The sequence below is a fragment of the Bos indicus x Bos taurus genome, chromosome 7 (assembly GCF_003369695.1).
Source record: "Bos indicus x Bos taurus breed Angus x Brahman F1 hybrid chromosome 7, Bos_hybrid_MaternalHap_v2.0, whole genome shotgun sequence".
Lineage (NCBI taxonomy): Eukaryota > Metazoa > Chordata > Mammalia > Artiodactyla > Bovidae > Bos > Bos indicus x Bos taurus.
In genome coordinates this window covers 68,019,213-68,045,205 of record NC_040082.1, presented here as the reverse complement: position 1 = coordinate 68,045,205, position 25,993 = coordinate 68,019,213, and the positions used below count along the sequence as shown (strand labels likewise).

Genomic DNA, 25,993 nt, shown 5'->3' with positions numbered 1-25,993 from the left:
AGGAGGAGAAGGGGATGACAGAGGATGAGATGGCTGGATGGCATCACTGACTCGATGGACGTGAGTCTCAGTGAACTCCGGGAGTTGGTGATAGACAGTGAGGCCTGGCGTGCAGCGATTCATGGGGTTGCAAAGAGTTGGACATGACTGAGCGACTGATCTGATCTGATGGGACTGGATGCCATGATCTTATTTTTTTGAATTTTGAGGATTATGTATCTAACACCACACTCCTCATCTCCCACCAAACCTGCTCCTTGTGCCATCTTGCCCTTCTCAGTCAATGACAACCCTATTCTTCCACTTGTGAAGGCCCCAAACCTGGAGTGTTCCCTGACTCCTTATTCTCATGTTCTACATCCAATCTATAAGCAAACTTTGACTCTACCTGCAAAATACTTTCAGAACACTACTATTTCTCTGTGGCTCCACCATTCGCACCTTGGAAGTCACTATCGTCTTTCTTCTGAACCACTGCAATAGCCTCCTGTGCGGTTCTTTGCTCTTGCTTCACCTCAGAGGGCACTTACAAAAGCTTCATCAGACTGCGTTCTTCCTCCACTAGGACCCTAAATGCATGCAGAGGCTGGCCACATATTTGGCATATAACTTATCATCTCTCCAACTTCATTGTTTTGATTCCCCTTCTTTACTCAGCTGCAGCTATTCCATTCCTCCAAAGTGTTGGGGTTCATCCCACCTCAAGGTCTTTAGACATGCTATTCTCCCCATCTCAAGTATTTCCCTGCTTGAATTCTGCATGGCTTATTCTTCATAACTTTTGGCTTTCCCCTCAAATATAATTTTTTTCAGGGATACTTTCCATGACTACACTATTTAAAACAGGATACAACATCCCCCTTTTCTGATTTCATTTTCTCCATAGAACTTTCCACTTATAATAAATACCACATATTTTACTAGTTTGTTTATTGTCTGTTTCTCTCACTGGGATGTAAGCAGTGACTGTCACAGAGTGGGCACTCAGTAGCTGTGTTGCCAAAATCTTGGCTCCTTGTCTGCCAATGCGAAATAGAAATACGGAGACAGAGTTTGGGGTAAACAGAAAAGAGTAGCTTTATTATTTTTGCCAGGCAAAAGGGAAACACAGTCGGCTAGCTCCTCAAGAACTGTGCCCCCCTTGCTCAGGAATAGGGAAAGGTTTTATATCCTCTTAAAGGTCTTGCATTTTTTTTTTCCTTCTGTAGTCTCAAAATGGCCACAGCTGCCATCAGGCAACTCAGCAACTGGGTCTAGTGACCCTGCAGTTATTGGCCCATGACCTTCTTTTTGAAATGCAGACTGCTACAAGAGTGTAGGGTCAAAGAATGCCAGGTGCAGAGTATAATCTATGTATCAGTCAGAGAATGATTAGCTTTGTAAAGGACAAGTTCAGCTACAAGTGTTTGCTAGTAGCAACAGCTGCTGCTGCTAAGTTGCTTCAGTCGTGTCTGACTCTGTGCGACCCCATAGACAGCAGCCCACCAGGCTCCCCCATCCCTGGGATTCTCCAGGCAAGAATACTGGAGTGGGTTGCCATTTCCTTCTTCAGTGCATGAAAGTGAAAAGTAAAAGTGAAGTCACTCAGTTGTGCCAAACTCTCAGCGACCCCATGGACTGCAGCCTACCAGGCTCCTCCGTCCGTGGGATTTTCCAGGCAAGAGTACTGGAGTGGGGTGCCATTGCCTTCTCCGAGTAGCAACAGCTAAAGAACAACAAAGATTGTTTAACTCCTGCAGGCCTGTTTGACTGGTATGTGCCAAAGGCCATTCACTCATTTCTGTTTTTACTGCAACAGATCTTGCTGAACGTGTGAATGAATGAGATGTAGGTATGGGGAACAAAGGAAGATAGGAATAACTGCACTTACGTTACCTAAAATAGCACTCCACCCTCCCAGAACTCATCTACCCACTTAACTTACTTCCTTTTTCTTCACAGCATCTATCACCTTTGACACTATTTGTTTCTTGAGTGCCTCTTTTATTAAAAAGAGACTCCACTGAGAACAAGAACTTTTTTGTTCTCTGCTGTATCTTGTTTGCAGGCCATCAATAGATTTGTGGAATAAACAGTGACAAACTTGAGTGTGCCCTTGGCTCCAGAATCTCACAAATGAGGATGATGACTTATTTTCCTGACCTAGGTGGTTTACTTTTTACGCTAACCAAACCCCTTATGGAGAAATGCCAACTTAGAGAAGCCAATACAGAATCTTCGCTACTTGGCCCTCTTCTTGAATATTTAGCATGATTTGGTCCCAAGGATTTTTGTGTTTAGAAAATCCCTTGGAGGTCAAGGCACCTTTTACTGTAAAGTACACTCATATATACCTTATGGAGCTGAGTCTCAAAGTGTGTGTATAGGGAGGAGATGGGGGTAATCTTGGGTGGAAGGGGGACTTTGCCCACCACCCCCTTCATAGTACCTGCAGACAATTTTAGTTGTTGTCAACTAAAAAAAAAAAAAAGCACAATGTGAGAGTTGTGAGTTAAGTTTTATTGGGGACAAAAATGAGGACTGCAGTTCAGGAGACAGCACCTCAGATACCTCTGAGAAACTGCTCCACGGAGGCAAGGGGGAAAGGTCAGTATGTATGTGATTTTAGTAATGGGGGGAGTACTTGCAATCAAGCACATATTTTCCACAAGGTTTCTACTAGTCTCGTGAAGCTTCTGCTAGTCACAAGAAACAGTCATCACCATGAAGGATTTTGGTGCTTTTCTAGATATGAGATATGAGAATTGGGCTCATAAAGTCAGCTCCTGAGAATACCTATCTGAAGAACCTGTCCTGCCAGTTTTTCTCTGAGCACAGAGCACCTCATTTCTTCTCTCCAGCCTCAACTCCTTCAGGGGGTGTTGAAGGTCAGCAGCTGCAGCAGCACATGACTTAATCCTTGTAGAAGTAGATGGAAAGCACCCATGGCAAGTGCCAGTTTGTAGTTGATGTTATCATAACTGGTGGAACAGGGGGTGTGGTTTGCTACTGGCACCTAGTGGATACAGCCAAGGGATGCTCAAAATCCTAAATCAGTGCTACCAGATTTAGCAAGTAAAAATACCTATAGGTAGAATCAGCAAAAGGTCTTAATGACTTGGATAACCATGATGGTGTGGCCACTCCCATAGAACCAGGTATTCTGGAGTGTGAAGTCAAGTGAGCCTTAGGAAGCATTACTATGAACAAAGCTAATGCAGGTGATGGAATTACAGCTGAGCTATTTCAAATCCTAAAAGATGATTCTGTTAAAGTGCTTCACCCATTGTTGTTGTTCAGTCGCTAAGTTGTGTCTGATTCCTTGTGACCCCACGGACTGCAGCACACCAGGCCTCCCTGTCCCTTACCATCTCCCAGAGTTCACTAAGTTCATGTCCATTGAATCACTGATGCCATCCAACCATCTGCTGCCCTCTCCTCCTTTTGCCTTCAGTCTTTCCCAGCATCAGGGTCTTTTCCAGTGAGTTGGCACTTCACATCAGGTGGCCAAAGTATTGGAGATTCAGCTTTAGCATGAGTCCTTCCAATGAATATTCAGGGTTGATTTCCCTTAGGATTGACTTGTTTGATCTCCTGGAGGAGGGAATGGCAAGCCACTCCAGTATTCTTGCCACAAAAACTCCTCCCTCCATGGGATTCTCCAGGCAAGAGTACTGGAGTGGGTTGCCATTTCCTTCTCAGGGGATCTTCCCGACCCAGGGATCAAACCTGGGCCTCCCACATTCCAGGCAGATGCTTTAACCTTTGAGCCACCAGAGAAGCCCACAAAAACTACATGAACAGTATAAAAAGGCTGCACTCAATATGCCAGCAAATTTGGAAAACTCAGTAGTGGCCACAGGAAAAGGTCAGCTTTCATTCCAATCCCAAAGAAGAGCAATGCCAAAGAATGTTCAAACTACTGCACAACTGTGCTCATTTCACATGCTAGGAAGGTAATGCTCAAAACCCTTCAAGCTAGGCTTCAACAGTACTTGAACCAAGAACTTCAAGATGCACAAGCTGGATTTTTAAAAGTCAGAGGAACCAAAAATCAAATTGCCAACATCCGTTGGGTCACAGGAAAAGCAAGAGAATTCCAGAAAAATGCCTTCTTCTGCTTCACTATGAGAAAGACTTTGTCTGGATTACAACAAACTGTGGAAAATTCTTAAAGAGATGGAAATACCAGACCACCTTACCTGCCTCCTGGGAAACCTGTATGTCAGTCAAGAAGTAACAGTTAGAACCAGACATGGAATAATGGACTGGTTCAAAATTGGGAAAGGAATATGTCAAGACTGTACACTGTCACCCTGCTTATTTAACTTATGTGCAGGGTATATCATGCAAAACATTGGGCTGCATAAATCACAAGCTGCAATCAAGCTTGCAGGAGAAATATCAATAACCTCAGATATGCAGATGACACCACCCTTATGCAGAAAGCAAAGAGGAACTAAAGAGCCACTTGATGAAAGAGGAGAGTGAAAAAGCTGGCTTAAAACTCAAAATTCAAAACACTAAGATCATGGCATTTTGGTTCCATCACTTCATGGCAAACAGATGGTGAAAAAATGGAAACAGTGAGACTTAATTTTCTTGGGTTCCAAAATCACCATGAATGGTGACTGCAGTTATGAAATTAGAAGATGCTTGCTTTGTGGAAGAAAAGCTATGACAAACCTACCATTAAAAAGCAGAGACATCACTTTGCTGATAAAGGTCCACATATTCAAGGCTATGGTTTTTCCAGTAGTCAAGTACAGGTGTGAAATTTGGACCATAAAGAAGGCTGGGTGCTGAAGAATTGATGCTTTTGAACTGTGGTGCTAGAGAAGACTCTTGAGAGTCCCTTGGGCAACAAGGAGATCAAACCAGTAATTCTAAAGGAAATCATCCCTGAATACTCATTGGAAGGACTAATGCTGAAGTTGAAACTCCAATACTTTGCCACCTGATGGGAAGAGCCAACTAACTGGAAAAGACCCTGATGCTGGGAAAGATTGAGGGCATGGGGAGAAGAGGGAGACAGAGGATGAAATGGTTGGATATCATCACCAACTCAATGCACATGAGCTTGAGCAAACTCTGGGAGATGGTGAAGGACAGGGGAGCCTGGCATGCTGCATGCAGCCCATAGGGTCACAAAGAATTGGACAGGACTGAGGGACTGAACAACAACAGCGTCACCAGATGAAATCCTTAACTCCTAGATTAATCTTATTGTTCAGTCTTGTCCAATTCTTTGCTGCCCCATGGACTGCAGCATGCCAATCTAAGATTAATCTTAGGGTATATATTTATCTGAAATTCGAACTTAACTGAGCACCCTGATTTATATCTGGTGATCCTACCTGCAATACACAGGACAGACCCCCACGACCAAGAATTATCCAAACTAAAAAGTCCAAGGTGTAAAGTTGAGCAGGTTATGCAAGTTACTGGGCCAAGCCTCGGAATTTCTGATTAGGTATTTCTGGGATGGGGCCCCAGAATATGCATTTTTATCATGTTCCCAAGCGAAGCTGTTGTTGAATTATATTGGAGAACCATCCACCTAGAGAGAAAAAAAGGTTTCGTCCCTTCGTAAGTAATAGAGAGGAAAGTGCCTAGGCTAGCAAGTAGAGGAACCGGGGGAGTGGAGGGTGCAAGAGAGGCCTTGGAGAAGTGCAAGAGGTGCAAGGGGTGCAAGAGGTGCAAGGGGTGCAAGAGTATATTTCACTTCCCTGGCCCCGGCTTCAGAGGCACTTCCGGGTTTCCCCTAGGCACAGCGGAAGCCCCAAAGTCTCGTTGGTTGCTGGGATCGGGGGCGTGTCCTAAGCAGGGTGTGTCCTGGGCGGGGAGCGGAAGGCGGGCCGAAGGCGAGTGGAGCGCTCTCTTGCCGGACGATGCGCTGCCGCGACGGCCGACGCCAGCAGCGCCGAGGCGCTCTAGGCTCCGCGCTACTAGTGGTATCTGGCACGAACCACGAGGCTCCAGTCTGTTCATCGCAGGTCGAGGTCGCCCCGCTTGCACCGCCGACTATACCCCTCTTGGATGTGGGAGCGGCGGACCGTAGCGATGTTTTTTCTCAACGGTGCCCCAGGCGTTGGGCCTCGATGCCGCGGGCGCACGGTGAGTAGGTGTGACTGGTACAGGCACAACGGACCTCGGGGCTTCGAGTTAACAGAGCCGTTTGAGGGGGTCCCCCTGCGGGGAGGAAGGCGGGGCCGGCACCGGGGCGGGGTTAACTGGGGCGGAGCGAGCGTGGGGGTGGGAGCCTTTGGGCTAGGCCGGGCTGGGGGAGAAGCCGAGGCCCGCTAATGCAGAATGTACTAAGGGAGGAGTGACCAGGGCTCTTGGGCGGGATCGGGGGCGGGGCAAGGCCGGGCTGGGGCAGGAAAGACTGCTGTGGGCGGAGCTTGGGCTCGGGCGGGCTGACGCTGGGGGCGGAGCGGGTGGACATCTGTGGGCGGGGTCGGCGGGGTCGGCGGGATCGGGCGGGCTTAGAGGCCTTGCCCTTTAGGAGAGAAGGGGTTCTGCGTGGGGATACGCTGTGTGAAGGGCGCTTTTGGCATTTCCACAGTTTCTGCCTGCTTCTGGGATCTCTGAGGTTGCATAGCATCTTTGTTTTCCTCTCTTCCCCTTTTTTGTTTAGCATTGAGATGCGTACGAGAAGGAGAGCCCCCATATCTCACAAAGGCCATTCTTGAGCCGTTTTGCACCTGGCTTGACTTTGAGGCATTTACGTTTATAAAATGTCTTACTAAACAATGTTTTTTCTAAGTAACTTTAAAAAATGAGAAAAGTTTGAAAACTAATACAAAGAATCCCTACATTCAAGTCACCTGGGTTCCCCAAATGTTAACATCTAAACCAGGACACCAAAGGTCTACAGGCCTTGTTCAGAATTTTTCGCTCTTCTCAACCATTTCCTTTTTGTGGTATAGGATCCAAGTCAGGATTTAGTTCCATTTAGTTGTCCTGTCTCATTGGAAAATTTAATATTTTAAGCACTAGAGGTCCCCTCACCTCTAAGATCCCTCAGAATGGCCCTAGGAACATCAGATCTCAAATCTAAGAGCCTTTTCTTCCTGGGTGCCAGAGTCAGTTGAAAATGTCCAGCTGAGCCTCTGGGAATGTCCAACTGAGAATGTCCAGCTGAACCACAGCTTTGCACACCTGTGCCTTGACACATCTGGCCCTTGACTGCTCAGCATTTCCTGGTTTTTCTATCTCTCAGGTCAACCTCCTGCCCTTATATCTCTTAGACATCTCTGAAGATGCCTTTTCCAGCTTCTCTTTCATTTCAGGCTTCCTCCCTGGGTATCACCTGTGGCTTCAGGGATTCTTGTGGATTTGGGGCTTCCACAAATCCTCAGAAAACTGACTCACTTATGACTTTATCCCAGGCCATTTCTCAGACCTAGAGGGACTGTGGCCTTTCAGTACCTTTCTGGGTTATCTCAAAAGCACTTCCATCCCAATATGTGCAAGACACAGGTCCAAATCACCCACGTCTCATGCCATTCTTGTGCTCCTGGCCTCTGTGAATGGCACCACCCTACTCTAGCCACTAAACCTTAACTCTGGGAGGCCTCCCTGATCAGCCCTCTCCCTCCCCCTCAATCATCCAAACTTGTTGGTTTACTTTTTGAGTCCTACTTGGGTTGGCCCACTTTTTGCCATAAGCACCACCATCCTGATGATCGCTCTTATCTCCTTACGTCTGCTTTGGTGCCCTGACTCAGTTGTCTATACCACAGTCAGAATAAACTTATTAAAATGTAAAGCCAAATGTGTCATGCTCTGCCTATAACCTTCTTTGATTTCCCTTTGCTTTACATTAAAGATAAGTCTCTTTAAACAGTGCCTTCAAGACATGGAATAGTTGATCCAGTCTCTTTGTATACCCTCTCCCTTGGGTTCTCTACCCTGTCATAATTGTCTTTGCTTTCCCACGTATTTGCTGTTTCTTCTGCTTGGGATGCTGTTCTCTGCCTCCTCGGGGAATTTGTACTCTTTTGGAGGGTCTGTTTCCTGCTGCTGCTACTGCTGCTAAGTTGCTTCAGTCGTGTCCGACTCTGTGCGACCCAATGGACGGCAGCCCATCAGGCTCCCCTGTCCCTGGGATTCTCCAGGCAAGAACACTGGAGCGAGTTGCCATTTGCTTCTCCAGTGCGTGAAAGTGAAAGTGAAGTCACTCAGTCGTGTCTGACTCTTCTCGACCCCATGGACTGCAGCCTACCAAGCTCCTCCGTCCATGGGATTTTCCAGGCAAGAGTACTGGAGTGGGGTGCCATTGCCTTCTCCATCTCTTTCCTAGGGGAGGTCTAATTATCCTTTCCTTAGAAAGAAGTTCTGTGACTTTCCTGACTAGATCTAACTAAGTCCTGTTTTGTAGATCTTAATCTCGCCTACCTCTGCTTTTTGGTAGCCTTGTTAGAGTAGTGATTTTATACATGCTTAGGTGTCTAGTAGGCACTTCTGATGTTTGCTAAAGGAGTGAAGAAATTAAGGGCTGCTTTATATGGCTGCCCAACAACCTCTTTCTGGAAATCATTCCCGTTGGGAATTTGCTTAGCCTGCAGAGGCACTGTTTACTCTTGTCCAGCTCCTCTGGTGGTTCTGTCAAGAAGGGCAAGAAGGATGGAAGGGCCATGCAGTAGGGTATGGAGGGACTGAGGAGCACGGCCAGAGGACCACTGAAAGAGAAAAATGGCTTTTCCTACCCTTTCTGCCTAGCTATCCCTTCTGTTCTTGAGTCCACTGTATCAGTTGGCTCTCCATTGCTAGACATTTCGTATGCAAAGTTTTAGAGAATCTTTAGGAATGCATTTTTGTTAGGGTGAATTAAGTATTGAGTTCCTTAGTACTTTACTAAATAGCTGTCTTAAAGCCAAAAAGTTAAGATGAAAATGAAAGCCTGCTATAGAATTAGGAGAATGCCCTGCAGTATGGCCATTTGCTCTACAGCAGAAGTTGTTCAGTTCAGAAGGTATTTACTGTGTGCCTGTTACATGCCAGGGGCTGTGTTGGCTTCTAAGGATCAGTCAGTTCAGTCACTGAGTCATGTCCGACTCTTTGTGACCCCATGGACTGCAGCACGCCAGGCTTCCCTGTCCTTCACCATCTCCCAAAGCTTGCTCAAACTCATGTCCATTGAGTCGGTGATGCCATCCAACCATCTTGTCCTTTATTGTCCCCTTCTCCTCCTGCCTTCAATCTTTCTCAGCATCAGGGTCTTTTCCAATGAGACAGTTCTTCATATCAGATGGCCAAAGTAATGAAGCTTCAGCTTCAGCATCAGTCCTTCCAGTGAGAATATTCAGGGTTGATTTCCCTTTAGGATTGACTGGTTTGATCTCCTTGCAGTCCAAGGGACTCTCAAGAGTCTTCTCCAACACTACAGTTCAAAAACAACCTACTACAGATTTGTTGGAAGTTTGATATAGTTAAAATTGTCCATCCTCCTTTGAGTTTCTGTGTTTTCTAAAAGAAAGGTTTCCCCATGCTGTAGTCATTAATATACTTCAAAAGTTTTAAAGTTGTGTTTTTGTTTTGTTTTGTTTTGCAATTAGTGCTTAATACATCTAGGACTTCACTGTCTAAAAAGTAGCCATGGTCCACATGTGACTGTGTAAATTAGAATTACTAAAAATTACATAAAATCAAAAATTCAGTGTCCCAGTCACACTAGCCATATATCCAGTGCTTAATCTTCACAGATGTCTCATGCCTACTATACTGGATAGCACTGATGCAAAATATTTCTATCACTGTGGCAAGTTCTATTGGCAGCACTGATGTAGGACTGTAGTTTTCAACCAAGGCAGATTTTACCTCCAGTCCTTCCCACCAGGGAACGCTTGGTGATGTCTAGAAACCCTTTTGTTTTTCACAACCAGTGGGACAGTTGTTCTGTACATACCCATACAGTGGTATGTAGTAAATGGAGGCCTGGGATGCTGTTAAACATCACACAATACATAGGAGAGCCCCCCACAACAAACAATGCCAATAGTTCTGACTATTGGAAACCCTGTCCCAGAATGTATTTTGTTGTGAGGTGTGAGATGAAGGAGCTTCTTCTTTTCTTCTCTGACTAGCCAGTCAACTACACATCATTTTCTGTGTGTACTTGATCCATTTCCCTCTGGTTGGTAGTGAATCTGAAGATTTTTTTTCCCTCAAATGATAGAGAAGGTCCTATTGTCTTGCATATGATTTCTTAAAACTGACTTCCATTTTCTTACAGATTCTTAGACTCTGCAAGTAAAGATAACCTGGTGTTCCCAGTATATCATGGCTTCATCTTCAAGGTAGGAGTAATGTTTGATGAAAGGCTTTATGCAAATACAGTTGACTCTTCAACACATGGGGACTAGGGTTGCTCACCTCTGTGCATTCACAAATCTGTGTGTAACTTTATAATGGAGCCCTCTGCTCTGCTGGCTCCAACTGAGGATCGTGTAGTACTCTAGTACATATTTACTGAAAAAGAATCCATGTATAAGTGAACTCACATAGTTCAGTTCAGTCGCTCAGTCGTATCCGACTCTTTGCCACCCCATGGACTGCAGCATGCTAGGCCTCCTGTCCATCACCAACTCCCGGAACTTGCTCAAATTCATGTCCATCGAGTCAGTGATGCCATCCAACCATCTCATCCTCTGTCATCCCCTTCTCCTCCTGCTTTCAATCTTTCCCAGCATCAGGGTCTTTTCCAGTGAGTCAGTTCTTCGCATCAGGTGGCCAAAGTACTGGAACTTCAGCTTCAGCATCAGTCCTTCCAGTGAATATTCAGGACTGAATTCCTTTAGGATGGACTGGTTTGATCTTCTTGTAGTCCAAGACTCTCAAGAGTCTTCTCTCAGTTTACATAGTTCAAACCTGTGTTATTCAAGGCTAACTGTATTCACCCCTTTGCTTTTGAAAGGCCAAGTTTTCAACGTTTTCAGCTCTCAGTCCTGCCAGCCACCCTAAGCACTTGTTGTCTATGAAGCACTAAGGAGGGAGAGGAGAAAGGAAGATAGGAGAAAAGGCAAGGCAGACGGGAGTGTGTGGGGTGCTATGGATGCAGCTGTGTAGCTCTACTTCCACACTTGATCTAAAGATGTGACTTGCTTTCCCCATCCTTCAAGACACAAGAGGGTTCTGTGTGGGGCTGCCTCAGTTCCTGTAGGCTTTCTCAATACAGGGGTGTGAACAGCCAGGCAGAGAAGGTGTTTGAGGGCCTGTGGGTGCACAACAGCTTGAGTGGTGAGATTAGCCAAGACCGTGGGTGGGCAGGTCTGAATCTGCTGCTATAGACCATGGGTGGCTAGAGGAGGCATGAAAAGGGCTGATGCTCTTTGAGAACATGTCTTCCTTTGAGGTCTGTGGAAAGGCAGAGCTTCAGGTTTCCTCTCCCTTTCTGGCTGGCGCAGAGAGCTTGAGGTGTACCTCATCTCCCCAGAGGTCAGATGTCTTGTGCCCTAGCCTCTAGTATGGGGGCTGGTGGAGCCAATGCCCTGAAAGTGAAGTTCGAGTGAGTCTCTAATGCAGCCTAAACTCCAAAACTACAGGGCAGACCTGCAGAGAAATAGCCTTCATGGTAAAGTCTGTATCCTCCCTCTGGTGTGTGGCTTTTCTCATGCAGTGGCCAGGAAATAGGACATCAGCGTGCCCTCCTTCTCAAGTCCAGTCTATTCTCATAGCCACAGTGATGTATTGACCACTCACTGTCCTGCTCCATACCCCTTAGGGACTTTCTCTGATAACCTGGAAGTCCTCATCAGGACTCTGGAACCCTGTGGAGCCTTGGCCCTGGACCTAGCTACCTCTGCTCTACTCTTCTCCCCTCACTATGGTCTGCAGTGTCACTAACCTCCTTGCTCTTCATAGATCTCAAGGCCCTTCAGCCACAGGGCCTTGTGCCTGTACCTGCAGTTCTCTCCATCTGGGATACCCTGCAAGGCTGCAGGCTCACTCCTTCACCTTGCCAGTCTGTCTGCCCTGTAAGCCTTCCCTCATCATCTGTCTAAAGTAGCACCCCCAGCCCTATTCCTTTGCTGTATTCTCTGTCCCTTATTCAGGATGGCCCGCATCACTACCTGATGCCATCCTGTATAGCTACTTGCTTGTTGATATGTCATTTGTTTCCTTCATTTGGAAACAAGTGCTATGCAGGTCGGGGAGCGGAGTGTGCCCACTGCAGTCCCTGAGCAGCACTAAATACAAACATCTCTTGTATTTGGTTCCCACATGGACAGGCAGAATTAGAATAACAGGGGTTTCCATGTTTCCAAATCCATTTGGCAGGCAGTATGGAGAAGGCAATGGCACCCCACTCCAGTACTCTTGCCTGGAAAATCCCATGGATGGAGGAGCCTGGTAGGCTGCAGTCCATGGGGTCGCAAAGAGTTGGACACAACTGAGCGACTTCACTTTCACTTTTCACTTTCATGCATTGGAGAAGGAAATGGCAACCCACTCCAGTGTTCTTGCCTGGAGAATCCCAGGGACGGGGGAGCCTGGTGGGCTGCCGTCTATGGGATCACACAGAGTCGGACATGACTGAAGTGACTTAGCAGCAGCAGCAGCATGCAGTAGGATAGCAGATGTTGAGGGAGCCATGTGAAAATCTGTCTGAATCTGGCTAGGTCTTGAATTTGGGTAATGAGAGTTCAGGTAGGGAGAATGAGAATTTGGAAAGTGAGGAAACATATTTGTCAAGTGAGTAAGAACAAGGGAAGAGAGAGGTAAGGCAGAAGCACAAAAGCAGGGCTGCTCAGGTCACTGAGTCAAGAGACATCAGTGGACGTCACTTCAGCAGCCCAACCTTCCCATTGGCAGTTACTATTAACCAGGTGATGACAGTGGCATCTGGACTCATCACTAGAGAGAATCCTCTATTCAAAGACTTGAAGAAGGAAAGGAAGTATGGAATACCTCTTTAGAATGCCTCCCTTTATTAAAACACAGATTAGAAGAGCACTCTGTGTTTGTCTGGAACTTTGACTTATCTGGCACATTGCCTGGTGCTGTTGGATCTGAGATGCTGTTACAGCGGGAGTGCCCCCCCTCTTGGGCAGTGGTTTGGTGGAGTTTTCTGCTGAAGCACTAGCTTTCCTGCATGGCCTCTCTTCATTCTGTTTCCTGTCATTGCAGCGGCCTCTTTACTGGAAAAAGTACCAGCTCAAAGCTGAAGTCTGTGAAGTTACTTGAGGTTCTGAATGCTCTGGAAGAGGAGGAATCTGGCCACAGTAGGGAGGAGATCTTCATTGCACCGCCCAAAAATGCTGCAGGGGACTTCACTGATGAAGACTCAGGTGATGAAGATGGTCAGCGAGGAACCCACGTGCCCGGTAATGTGCTGCATGCTTTTGTGGTCCCTGAGGACTCTGGCACCGGGGAGGAGGAGGAGGAGGACCTGCAGCTGCAGCCAGCCATGAAGAAGCAGAAGGCAGTAGTGGAACCTCAACGTGTTTGGACCAAAAGAGATATCCGCCCAGACTTCAGCAGTTGGACAGCAACAGATCCTCATATGGAAGATCTCAAAAGCCAGGAACTGAGTCCTGTAGGTCTCTTTGAACTGTTTTTTGATGAAGGAACAATTAATTTTATTGTTAATGAAACCAATCGTTATGCTAGGCAGAAAAATGTCAACCTGGGTCTCACAGCCCAGGAATTGAAGTGTATCTTGGGCATTTTGATTTTAAGTGGGTATATCTCTTATCCAAGGAGAAGGATGTTTTGGGAAACATCTCCTGACTCACATCACCATCTTGTGGCTGATGCAATTCGAAGGGACAGATTTGAACTGATCTTCTCATACCTACATTTTGCAGATAACAATGAGCTTGATGAAAGTGATAGGTTTGCCAAGGTCAGGCCTCTCATCGTACGCATGAACTACAATTTCCAGAAACATGCACCCTTGGAAGAGTTCTATAGCTTTGGCGAATCCATGTGTGAATATTTTGGATACCGGGGGTCTAAGCAGCTGCCTGCGGGGAAGCCTGTGCGGCTGGGCTACAAGATCTGGTGTGGGACGACCAGCAGGGGCTATCTGGTATGGTTTGAGCCCTCCCAGGGCACACTGTTCACTAAGCCAGACAGGGGCCTGGACCTGGGAGGCAGTATGGTGGTGAAATTTGTGGACGCACTTCAGACTCGTGGCTGTCTGCCATACCACATATTTTTTGACAAGGTTTTTACAAGTGTCAAATTGATGTCCATTTTAAGGAAGAAAGGAGTGAAGGCCACAGGAACTGTTCGTGAGTACAGAACTGAGCGTTGTCCCCTTAAAGATCCCAAAGAACTGAAGAAAATGAAGAGGGGTTCGTTTGATTACAAAGTTGACGAGAGTGAGGAGATCATTGTGTGTCGCTGGCACGATAGCAGTGTGGTCAACATCTGCTCCAATGCTGTGGGCATAGAACCAGTGGGGCTGACGAGCCATCACTCAGGAGCAAACAAGATGCAGACCCAGGTTCATCAGCCATCCCTGCTGAGACTGTACCAGGAGAAGGTGGGGGGTGTCGGGCGTATGGACCAGAACATCGCCAAGTACAAAGTGAAGATCCGGGGTATGAAGTGGTACTCGAGTTTCATTGGTTATGTTATTGATGCAGCTCTTAACAATGCTTGGCAGCTGCATAGGATATGCTGCCATGATGCCCAGGTGGACCTCCTGGCCTTCCGAAGATATGTGGCCTGTGTGTACTTAGAGAGCAATGCAGACACATCATCCCAAGGGAGGAGAAGCAGGCGGCTGGAAACTGAGAGCCGCTTCGACATGATTGGGCACTGGATCATCCACCAGGACAAGAGGACCCGGTGTGCCCTGTGCCACTCACAGACCAACACCCGCTGTGAGAAGTGCCAGAAGGGCGTCCATGCCAAGTGCTTCAGGGCATACCACATCCGGTAATGCCTGATGGGCAGAGGGAGCCCTCGGGATATGTGGTTTGCAATGAGATGTTTACAGCTAATTACATAGAGCATTTGGGGCACTTGTGGTGGTGTTGACAAGAAAGAGACCTGAGTCCTTGATTTGGTTTTGTATTTTTTCCCATTTTCATCACAGTTACCTTTTAATTATCTTCTATTATGCCTACATGTAATATACATTAATATTTACATTAGTAATCATAAATTTTTGTAAAGATATATTTTATACAACTATTTATCTCAACTTATGGGCCCTTTTTATTCAAATAAAATTCTTCCTTTGGGGTATAGCTGTCTGGTAAGGACAATTGAATGTAACCAAAACCTTATAGAAACTTGTGAACAGTAAAAAGATTTTATAGTATATGCTATCAGTTGTACTAATCTGATATAGGCAATATTGTATCAATATGATGAAGGATATCTTAATCATATTTATTTCACTTTTATCTAATGCTAGCAAACTTTCCAGGGATAGATAATCTGCCATTATTTACCCAGCTGACTAGATGTATAGAGTTTGTATTTTCTTGATAAAAAATATTTTCCTAATACATGTATATCCATATGGAATCCATTTTTATAAATAGTGTGGAGGGAATTTTTTCACCCAAAAGGCTGGTCAGCATCATTTATTAAATATTAAATATATTTCCCCAATGATTTAAATTCTTCCTTTAAAAATTCCTGAACTTTGGAGGAAAGTATTAAAACAAAGAAAAAAGTTTATGTTGGAAAGCCTAGTGGAATATAATCCAGAAGAATATAAGAAATACATATAAAAATTTGCACTTAATAAAAAACCTAAGAGAGCATGTTGAGTATTTTTATTTGGGAAAGAACTTGCTACAATAGCACAAATAAAAAGAGTATATCAATATGTTTGACCATATACAACTAAAACATCCATTAGCAAAGGAAAACACGAGGAAATTAAAAAGATATGTTTCACATTATTTCATTTGTAGTAGTATCTTCAGTGCAAAAAGATCTTATAAACACATAGGTGGCAAGAATAAAATGTGCTCTTATATATAAAAGAACAAATGGAAGATGAACAGTGAAGATACATAAGTGATGGACAGGGAAGCCTGGTGTGCTGCAGTCCATGGGGTCGTAAAGAGTCGGACACAACTGAGCAACTGAACTGAACTGAGATATCCTTTTTTAAAAAAACTAATTTATTTGTACCTAATTCCTGTTGGTATGGTGGAGAAAGGTGACAGACTCATGCAGTACCTGAGGAAGTATGAATCTGCAGCCTTTCTGAAGGTGATCTAACAGGTCCATCCAAAATCTTAAAAATTGTTCATACCCATAGAAAAGCAAATGTCTGGTCCCTTGTGATGTAAATAAAAGGGAGAAAAGGGACAGATCCTTCTTTTAGTAGAATCCCAACGAATAAATGGAGAAGGGAGGATGGAAATAAAATACTGCTATTTGGCAAATGTCACAGCAGTAATTTTTCAGCCAATAACTATCCATAGTTGCTAATCTTAGGGGCAAGAATTTCCTTAGGGGCAAGATTTCCAGAGGGAATAAACAGTAACCACTTAGTGGGAAAATCAGGCACACCACCACAACCAAACAAAGTTAATACTACCAGTGTTGAGATATAGATGTCCTGTGCTACCCACCTCACCTCAGGTATGGTAGGTACACTTTGATATTCCTGCCCAGAAGATACAACCTGAATTCTAAATCATGAGAAAACACAAGATAGACCCAAATTGAGGGACATATCACAGAACAGTTGGCTAATAGCTTTTGAAAGTGTTGAGGCTGTAAAAGAAAATGAAAAGGAGGATCTGTTCAAGATAAGATGGGACCAATGAAGTATAACAAATACAGTGTGTGATACTGGCCAGGTTCCACAAAAAAAGGTTTAGTGGGATAACTGATGAAACTTGAATAAGGTCTGAAGTTACACCATTTTATAAATATTCACTTCCTGCCTTTGACAATTGTACTATGGTTATGCAGGATGTCAACATCTGGGGAAGACAGGTAATAGGAGCTAGCTATCTAGTACCACTGGAACTTTTGTAGGTTTGACATGCTTTCAAAGTGGATGTTAAAAAATGTTTAAACCTTTGGCACATCTTTAGGAATCTAGCCTGGACACTTAAAACATTTGTCTTAAGAAGTTTGTTGATCAAATTTTACTTTTCAGTTTTTGTCTCTTGCATCATGATGATCCTGAGATTTTAGCATTTACTTATCAGGTATTTTTTACCTAACTAATCATCCAACTGAATTAATTGAATGGTTGTGAGAACAGTTTGTAAAGCTTCCAGAAGCTACAGAATGGCCAATTGTGACTTCTGTGGTGGCTCAGATAGGAAAGAATCTGCCTGCGATGTAGGAAACCCGGCTTCAACCCCTGAGTCAGGAAGCTCCTCTGGAGCAGGGAATGGCTACCCGCTCCAGTATTCTTGCCTGGAGAATTCCATGGGCCGAGGAACGTGGCAGGCTGTAGTCCCTGGGGTCGCAGAGTCACACACAACTAAGTGACTAACACTTGCTTAAGAGCTAAAGGAAAAATTCCCACTGAGACTGACGGATAGTCTCAAGTTGTAATTGATGTAGGAACATGTGCAGACTATTCCAGGCCACTGAATGATGCCAGAACTAATACAGTAGAATCTGTGTAGACAATACCAAGTATCACACTGGCAGTCAAGGCCAGATGACATTCCTTGTTGGCATATTCCCAAAAGAATTTAGGGTACAAAATGAAACTATGGTTGGTCACCATTCCCACAAGCAGGGAAGCACTTGAACAGAGTGTCTGCCTTGTGTACTCTAGCAGAACCATTCACAAATCTTTTAACTGGAAAGGATATGAAAGTTGTCCTGGTTATTCTGAATGACATTTCAAAATCCTTCCAGTTGTTAAGAAGCTGGACAAAATTAAAACAAACAAAAAAACAGTATACCAGACTGTGGAAACATGTATAACATTGAAGTTCTTCTAATGAACAATGAAAACGACTTTGTCTTAAGGCTTCATTGATTACCAGACAATTATGTCTTTATAAAATGACAAATGTAAAACACATAAAATTTCTGTCTTCACTGTTTTGAAGTATATATAGTTCAGTAGTGTTAAATATGTTCACGTTGTTGTACAAAAGATCTGTAGAACTGAAACTCTGTATCAGTTGAACAACTCATCTTCCCTCTTCCCTCAGCCTACAACCCAGAAGTCTCCCAGTCTTTGTCATGGACCTCAGTTTGCGTGCTGGGACCTGCCTTCAGCATGGAGTCAGGCTGTACAGTTTCCCCTCAGCCTTCACTTCCAGCTTGTGTTGAGCCTCCTTGTTAACCAGAAGTGAGTGCTTAGAGCTTCTCAGGTATTCCTGAGTAAGCACAAATCTCTGACAGTGTACACAGTCCTATGAAAGCACACGGCCTTCAAGAATCCCAGGACTGTGTGAAAGCTTTTCACGATCTGCTATAGATATCTCATTCCCCAAGTTTTCTTTTTAAGCCTTTTGGTTAACCAATTTTTGCCCAAGTAGTATGTATTGCCTTTGGCGGTCACGATGTTCCAACAGTTGCCTTTGATTGTTTTTTTTTTTCAAAATACCTGTGGGGCCTATTTGTACTGGATGAGTGCTGAGTCAGATCAAATATAGATGGTTTTGCTAGTGAGGATCTTCCAGGGAATCAGCAAACAGAGTACATGATAATTCTCTGGGGTTTGGTCTTTGAAGGAGATCCAGTCTTGACTTGCCACTCCAGTTATTGCCCTGCTCCTGTTTTTTCCATTTCAGGCTGTTGTTTTTCAATAGCTAAACAGGAGAGGGAACAATAAGAATAGATGAGTTAAAAGCCCATAAAACTCACTGATTTAGTAAGTTTCAGCCATTTTTCTCAAGAAAATCCTCACCAGATTGCTGAAAGCCTTTGTTTAATTTTCAGAAGTCTGAAAAAAGTTGATTCTGGAAAAATGTCCAGTGTTTTCACTGCTTTTATGGGTATGAAATTTATTTTCAGAAGTCCTTACTCTGGCATTTTTACTAACATTAGTTTTGAAAAGTTGTTTCTGCTGCATAGACAAGTTTTTCTTTCTGTCCTCTGAAGATACCTGTTCATTGTCTGCTGGCTTGCATTGTGGTGTTTTTTTTTTTTTTTGGTAAGTCTCTTGTAATTCTTATTCTCTTGGTTCTGTACATAAAGTGTGTTTTTCTCCCCAGGTGCTTTAAGACTGTCTGTCTCTTTATCATTGATTTTTAGCAATTTTATTATGCTGTTCTTTGTAGTTTTCTTCCTATTTCTTCCCATTGCTTGGGAATATTTGAGCTTCTTGGGTATGTCAGTTCAATTTTCATCAAATGTTTTGTTTAAATATCTTAATACTCTTCAGAACTGTCCTTTGTGAATGTTAATACTCTTCAGAACTGTTCTTGAATGATAGAAGAACTATCCTTGTGAGAGGTTGTTGCTGAGCCACGAAAAGGCACTGGGATTCTTGGCCCCCCAGAGGAGAAGAATTCAATCCAGGGCCAGAGATGAGGCTTGATCGCTCAGAGCTTTTGTGTAATAAAGTTTTATTAAAGTATAAAGGAGATAGAGAAAGCTTCTGACATAGACATCAGAAGAGGGCAGAAAGAATACCTCCCTGCTAGTTTTTAGCTGGATGTGATATAGTTACTAGCAGTCTGTTAATGAAAGAAGGAATGTCTTAAAACTCAGAGAATGGCACCAGGCCCCTCATCTGTAAGATGTATTTTGGGATAATCTTGGCACCAGACGAGTCATCCCGGGCCATAAAATGATTGACTTGAATCTTGTAGAAAGGCAGATTACCATACAAATAGTTTTACTTACATAGATTAGAGAAACAATGTCTGAGTATAACCTACTGGTTTGTCAAGTCGATTCTGAGCCATTAGGTGGAACCAACTTAAAGACAGAGGCTGGGGTAAATTCGTAGTACATTAACATGCTGCTGCTGCTGCTAAGTCGCTTCAGTCGTGTCCGACTCTGTGCAACCCCACAGACAGCAGCCCACCAGGCTCCGCCATCCCTGGGATTCTCCAGGCAAGAACACTGGAGTGGGTTGCCATTTCCTTCTCCAATGCATGAAAGTGAAAAGTGAAAGTGAAGTCACTCAGTCATGTCTGACTCAGCGACCCCATGGACTGCAGCCTACCAGGCTCCTCTGCTCATGGGATTTTCCAGGCAAGAGTACTGGAGTGGGGTGCCATTGCCTTCTCTGAGTACATTAACATAGCTTAAGACAAACATTTCCATAAGAAAAATGCATTGGTTAACTCAAAGTTTGAGAATAGTTAAGTTCAAGTGGAACCAGGTGTCATTATGGCAACACAGTATTTTAAGAGAAATCTCTTTTTAAATTTATATAGAGAAGGGGCGGTGGGGGTTGGGGGAATGTATCAATAGTTTGTTTCCTCCTGCCGCTTAAGAGAGAGAAAAAAATATCTGACACTTGCAGCCTATTTCCTCCGTTTGGAGACCCCTGGCCTTCCTGCCTGTTACCCTCTCACTTATTTCTTGAATGATAGAATAACTGTCCTTGTTTCTTAAATGATAAATGAGGGGTGTAGGTGTGCAGTGAATCAAAGGGAAAAATAAGTTGCTTTTCCCTGTGTACATGGGTGGTCTCTGGGGTTGTAGATGTAACAGTGGCAGCACGAGAGTAGGGGCTCAGCACTTGGGAGGGGTACTTATAGGGGTTGGGGAGGGTAAGTTATAAAAAGAATAAGTTAAACAAACCTTGAAATCAAAAACTATGTGTAGTGAAATTCAGAAGTGAATTTCAGGAAGGCAGTGATTTCACAGAAGAGATGATGACGCTCTCCTTCAAGGTGTAGGTAGAGACAGTGATGTGTTGGTAAATTAGCTCTCGAAAAAAATATGCCAAGACAAAAAAAATAAAAAGCCTTAGTTTATAGTCTTTTTCAGCTGCCATGGTCTGAATACCTCCACCACGCTATCAATGGTTTAACAACCAGCTTGCAGAAGTATTTAAGATTTAACAATTAGCTCTTGTGAGTCGGTGTGAACCAGCTCCAGAACACTGGTAGTGGAATATATGGCACAAACCATAAGGTTTAGAAAAAACAAGCCACCTAACCCAGCACTCAGCAGGCATTTCACCCAGACCCTTGGAAGGGTGACAGCCATAGATCAGAAGACACAGAAAAGGAAACATTCATCAAATAAGATGTCAGTGAAAGAAAATATGTGCTCCACAGCCCTTTTGAGTGCTTCTTTATTCTTTAGAAGCTGGAGGCTGTCTTGGGGATGTTGGTGGATGAAGCAGGGCACGGAAAAAGGTGCAGATTGCATGAAGAAAAGTCAGGTCTGTGTTTCCAGGGACAAGCAACCTGGAAAGAAGGTGAGTGGAAGTGAGGTAGCAAGGAAGTTCTAGAGAATAGTTCTAGAAAATGAAGTCTTGTGTTAACTTTTATTTCCTTGCCTCATAGTTTAGCCTTGATTGATTTCATCTGAAAAATTATGGGAAGGAAAACCAGAGTGTGTGGTTTTGTAAATTTTTGCAAAACTTTTCTATCTTGTTAATATAAACATTTTACTTCTGGCTCCATTTATTAGGTATGTTCAGACATGTGGTAATATTTGAATGTGTGGAAGATGGCAATTTTTTAATTGATATTAAACTGCTAGCTGGTTTGGTGAACACAGAAACCTAGGAGTAAGAGACTATTCTTGCCTGGATTACCTCAAGAATGTAATATTCTTACACAATACCTAGGTCACCCCAAGAGCATAACAGCTTTGATCTTAGTGAGCATGGTCCAGAAATGATCCGGGAGTGTCAGGTACTTCAGTAAACCCTCATGGGGATGAACAGAGTTGACAGTGCAGAAAACTGCATGTAACAGTCTACATTTGCGCTCATCCTTAGTGGATGATTGTGCAGAACCAACTGTGACAGCAACTTGGTAGCTCTGTCACTGTAACTGAGTGGTGTCGGTTTGCACTCTTGTTGCTGGTGTCATATGCATTAAATCTGAGAAATTCTAGTGTCAAATCTTTGGAATAAAGTCATCTAGTGTTACCTTAACTTAGAGAAAATATATCCTCAACCTCCCTACTTTCCTCCTTTTCAGTCTCTCTTTCTCTGTTTCCCTCACTCTGAATCTTTGACATTCCTTCTAGCTTTAATTCTTTGGTTCAAATTCTTTCTCATGTTGATAGGTTTGGTTTCCTCATCTAAAATTTGTGTCATTGCATCTGTAGCATTTATGAAATCTTCAAAATTAAGGATTCTGTAAGAAAAACTGGGGAGAAAGCATAATGGTCACTCACAGAAAGGTCCTGAGACGGTTGCTGAGAAAAGTCCTGTCCTCGGGGACATAGGGTGCTGTTTATGCTCTTTTCCTGAGATGATTCTGCAATTGGTTCACCACTGGGCAGCTCTAACTGCAGAATTCTGGAATCATTCAGGGTTGGAACACGATATATATATATAGCATTAGAAATTTAGCTCTTAGCATTTATATTGTTAAGTGAAAACAGAGGGGCAGGGAGGCTGGTTAAATCACAATAAAAATGGCAAATGAGGTGGAATCTAGATCATTCATGGAAGGAAATAGATTCAAATAAAGGAACTGAAATCATGCTAGATCAATTATTTAGAATTTAAGAATGACTTTACTATATTCAGTGATGCAGCTTGGTCTGATAGTGAGGATGCTGTTCATCTAATTGTTAATCTCAGAGGAAGAGGGCAATAAAGGACCAGTGGCAATTTCAGTCTTCTACAAAGACTAATTTTTGTTTCAGTGAGGTTTAAGTTTATGTTAGAGACTCTCCCCTCTGAAGAAATTCCAGTCTAAAAAGAGAAAAGTTGGTTTCCCATTCTGCCTTACCCTCACTCTGTTGCAGGTCTTTTCTTAGTCATTTTTATCTTTTGAAGTATCTCATTTCTCTGCACTAGATAACTTTATCTTCTCTTTTAAGACATATCCAGAGGTTTCCCTGGTGGCTCACATGGTAAAGCATCTGCCTGCCATGCAGGAGACCTGGGTTCAATCCCTGGGTCAGGAAGATCCCCTGGAGAAGGGAACAGCAACCCACTCCAGTATTCTTGCCTGGAGAATCCCATGGACAGAAGAATTCATGGGGTTGCAAAGAGTTGGCCATGACTGAGCGACTAACACACACACACAGAGGTTTCCAATTAGATCAGAAAGAAGTGGTTTCTGCCATGTGGCTTCATTCTCCATGGAGAGAGATTTTTGATAGGTCAATGAACTTTTCAAGGGCAGTGGGGCTGCCTTTGTCTTTTTCCTAGCTGCTGAGTTGAGTTGGTTATGCATCCCATTTACCGGAAGCCTGTTGATAAGGGATGTGACATTGGCAGTAGTGAGCAAATGGATGAGAGCCTTGCCTAGGAATTTTCTTTGCCCAGTCTTTCTTTTTTATTATCTTAAAAATAAGTCAATTTACTAAAACTTAATTTTGTTCTTGCATGGAGGAAGAGGGTACTTATAGAACTTTGTGTGGGCATTTGTAAAGCACTTCCTCTCTGGTTTCAATTAGTATAATAATAGAATGGTTATATCAGAAAGAAAACTGAAGTGCGAGGAATTCAGCTTTATTGCCAGAAGTAGACAGGCTCGAACCTGACAAGTGATACCTGAATAAATGCTTATGGGCTGTAGCATGTGTCCTTGTTCAATCACTATCAAAGATTTCTAGTTCATACCTTTCCCCTAACCCTCCCTGCTCTACACCTTGATCAGCACATACATTTCTTTCTTGTACAGATAATTTATGTTAATCCCTTATATGAAGAATGTCCTAAAACTTTGTTACCCACTTGGTAGATTAAAACATTTCTTCCATATAATACTCAAAATATTATTAAAAATAAATCACCTTCTTCCCACTCTGCCATATATATACATATATATATGGCTTCCTAGGTGGCACAGTGGTAAAGAATTTGCCTGCAATGCAGGAGACTTGGGAGACACAGGTTTTATCCCTGGGTCAGGAAGATGTCCTGGGGGAGGAAATGGCAACCCACTCCAGTATTCTTGCCTGGGAATTCCCACTGACAGAGGAACCTGGCAGGCACAGTCCATGAGGTCGCAAAGAGTTGGACATAACTGAGCATGCGCGCGCGCACACACACACACACACACACACACACACACACACACTCATATATATGAGTGTGTATATGTGTGTGTGTGTGTATATATATATATATATATCTTTTTTCAGATTCTTTCACATTATACGTTATTACAAGATTAAAATAGAGTAATTTAATTGGATTTTTGTTTAGGTCTGTTTTTAGCCAAATTTTAAAAATTTGACAGCAAGAACTCAACTGTTTTTATCTTCACTTAAGGGTCTTTTGTGGTAAAGAATCCACCTGCAATGAGGGAGACCTGGGTTCAATCCCTGGGTCAGGAAGATCCCCTGGAGGAGGGCATGCCAACCCACTCCAGTATCCTTGCCTGGAGAATCCCCATGGACAGAGGAGCCTGGCGGGCTACAGTCCATGGGGTCACAAAGAGTCGGACCTGACTGAGCAACTAGGCACAGCACAGCACAAGGGTCTTTTAGAAGCTGCAGCATTTTGGGACTTTCAGTCATGGTTGGCCTCTTTCAAAGACTATAATAGACTCGAATTTCCTTTGTAGTTGAAAACAGCATCATCGATCCAGTTTTCTTGGTGAAACTTCATCATCCTTACCATCACTACATCTGCCACCTCAGCTACCATCACTCCAATTACACCTTTTACCACCATCATTATTGCCACCATCACTATTCTCACCACTACCAGTGCCAACACTACCACTATCACCACAACCACCACCATCATCAGTCCTACAGTGCCCAATTTGAGAATGTGGGCCTACAGTTCTCAAAGAAGCATGAAGAGGATAAACACAGGTCACTAGTTTTATGTATATATGAACTGAACCCATGAAGTCAATGATCCCGTTGCAATTTCAAGTATGAAAAGACCAGGGCTGAAATGGAATCTAAGCAGCACTGCTTTAGAATGAAATAGAGCTAGTGATCAACATCCATCATGTTTGTATCTAAACTGAGGTTAGGCAGCATCCCAACGCCATTTGCCAAGCGCACACCACCTCCTTGTTCCTCAGACTGTATATGAGGGGGGTCATCATAGGAGTGAGAATGGCACGAAGCATAAAAAGAACTTTGGCCAGCTTGGGACTGTGGTGAGAATTAGGCTTCATGCAGACCAGCATGGCTGGGCCAAAATAGAGAATCACCACAGTCAGGTGGGAGGAGCCGGTGGCCAGGGCTTTGTTCCTGGCCTCAGGGAAGTTTGTGCAGAGGACAGCAAGGAAGATGAGGGCATAAGAGGACATGATGAGGGACAAGGGGATGAGGAACCCCGTGATGCTTGTCATCATCACAGCCTTCTCATAGGCAGAGATGTCTTCACAGGCCAGTTTCAGGATGGCCATGACCTCACAGAGAAAATGGGGAATCTCTTTGGAACCACAGCTGGGGAAATACATGGTTCCTCTATTGTTACATATGTCTATATATCTGCTCTTATGTTGGCAACATATTATTTTAATTTACTATAGCTTCGTAATATATTTTGAAATCAGGAAGTATGATGCCTCTATTTTTGTTTTTCTATCTGAAGATTGCTTTGTCAATCTTATTTTGTTCCTGAATTTGAAATATTTTAAGCTTTTCATGATTACAAGTGATGTTAATATTGGTTTGACCTATATTATTTGAGGTAGTTTCCCTGTATTCCCACTTCCTTAAGAGTTTTTAACCATAAATGGGTATAGAATTTTAGCAAAAGCTTTTTCTACATTTAGGGACATGATCGTATGTTTTTTATTCTTCAGTTTGTTAATGTGCTATATTACATTAATTTGCAGATATTGAAGAATCTTTGCATTTGGGGGTAAATCCCACCTTGATCATGGTGTGTGATCCTTTTAATGTGTTAGTGGATATGGTTTGCTAGATAATTAGTTTTTAACATTTATTTTTATTACATAAAAATAAAAGCTTCCGCATTTTTATAATTAACAACAAACTATTCAGAAAGGAAACCCAGAAAGAATTCCATTTATAAAAG

General features: G+C 43.6%; 2 protein-coding genes across 2 annotated transcripts; one reads left to right on the top strand and one right to left on the bottom strand.

Moving 5' to 3' along the window:
* The first annotated feature begins 5,818 nt into the window (after nucleotides 1-5,818).
* Nucleotides 5,819-15,713, top strand: PGBD2 (piggyBac transposable element derived 2). The gene is made up of 3 exons (XM_027546726.1): nucleotides 5,819-6,096; nucleotides 10,220-10,283; nucleotides 13,114-15,713. The coding sequence occupies exons 2-3, from the start codon at nucleotides 10,267-10,269 to the stop codon at nucleotides 14,876-14,878; spliced, it is 1,782 nt and encodes a 593-aa protein (XP_027402527.1). The 5' UTR covers nucleotides 5,819-6,096; nucleotides 10,220-10,266; the 3' UTR covers nucleotides 14,879-15,713.
* An 8,709-nt stretch (nucleotides 15,714-24,422) lies between these two features.
* On the bottom strand, nucleotides 24,423-25,767 carry LOC113895473 (olfactory receptor 2T7-like). The gene has a single exon (XM_027546730.1). The coding sequence runs from the start codon at nucleotides 25,407-25,409 to the stop codon at nucleotides 24,960-24,962; it is 450 nt and encodes a 149-aa protein (XP_027402531.1). The 5' UTR covers nucleotides 25,410-25,767; the 3' UTR covers nucleotides 24,423-24,959.
* Nucleotides 25,768-25,993: the final 226 nt, after the last annotated feature.

What these genes read in the sequence shown, in the direction of transcription:
- LOC113895473 (XM_027546730.1), bottom strand. Translation starts at nt 25,409, where the DNA reads ATGTATTTCCCCAGCTGTGGTTCCAAAGAGATTCCCCATTTTCTCTGT.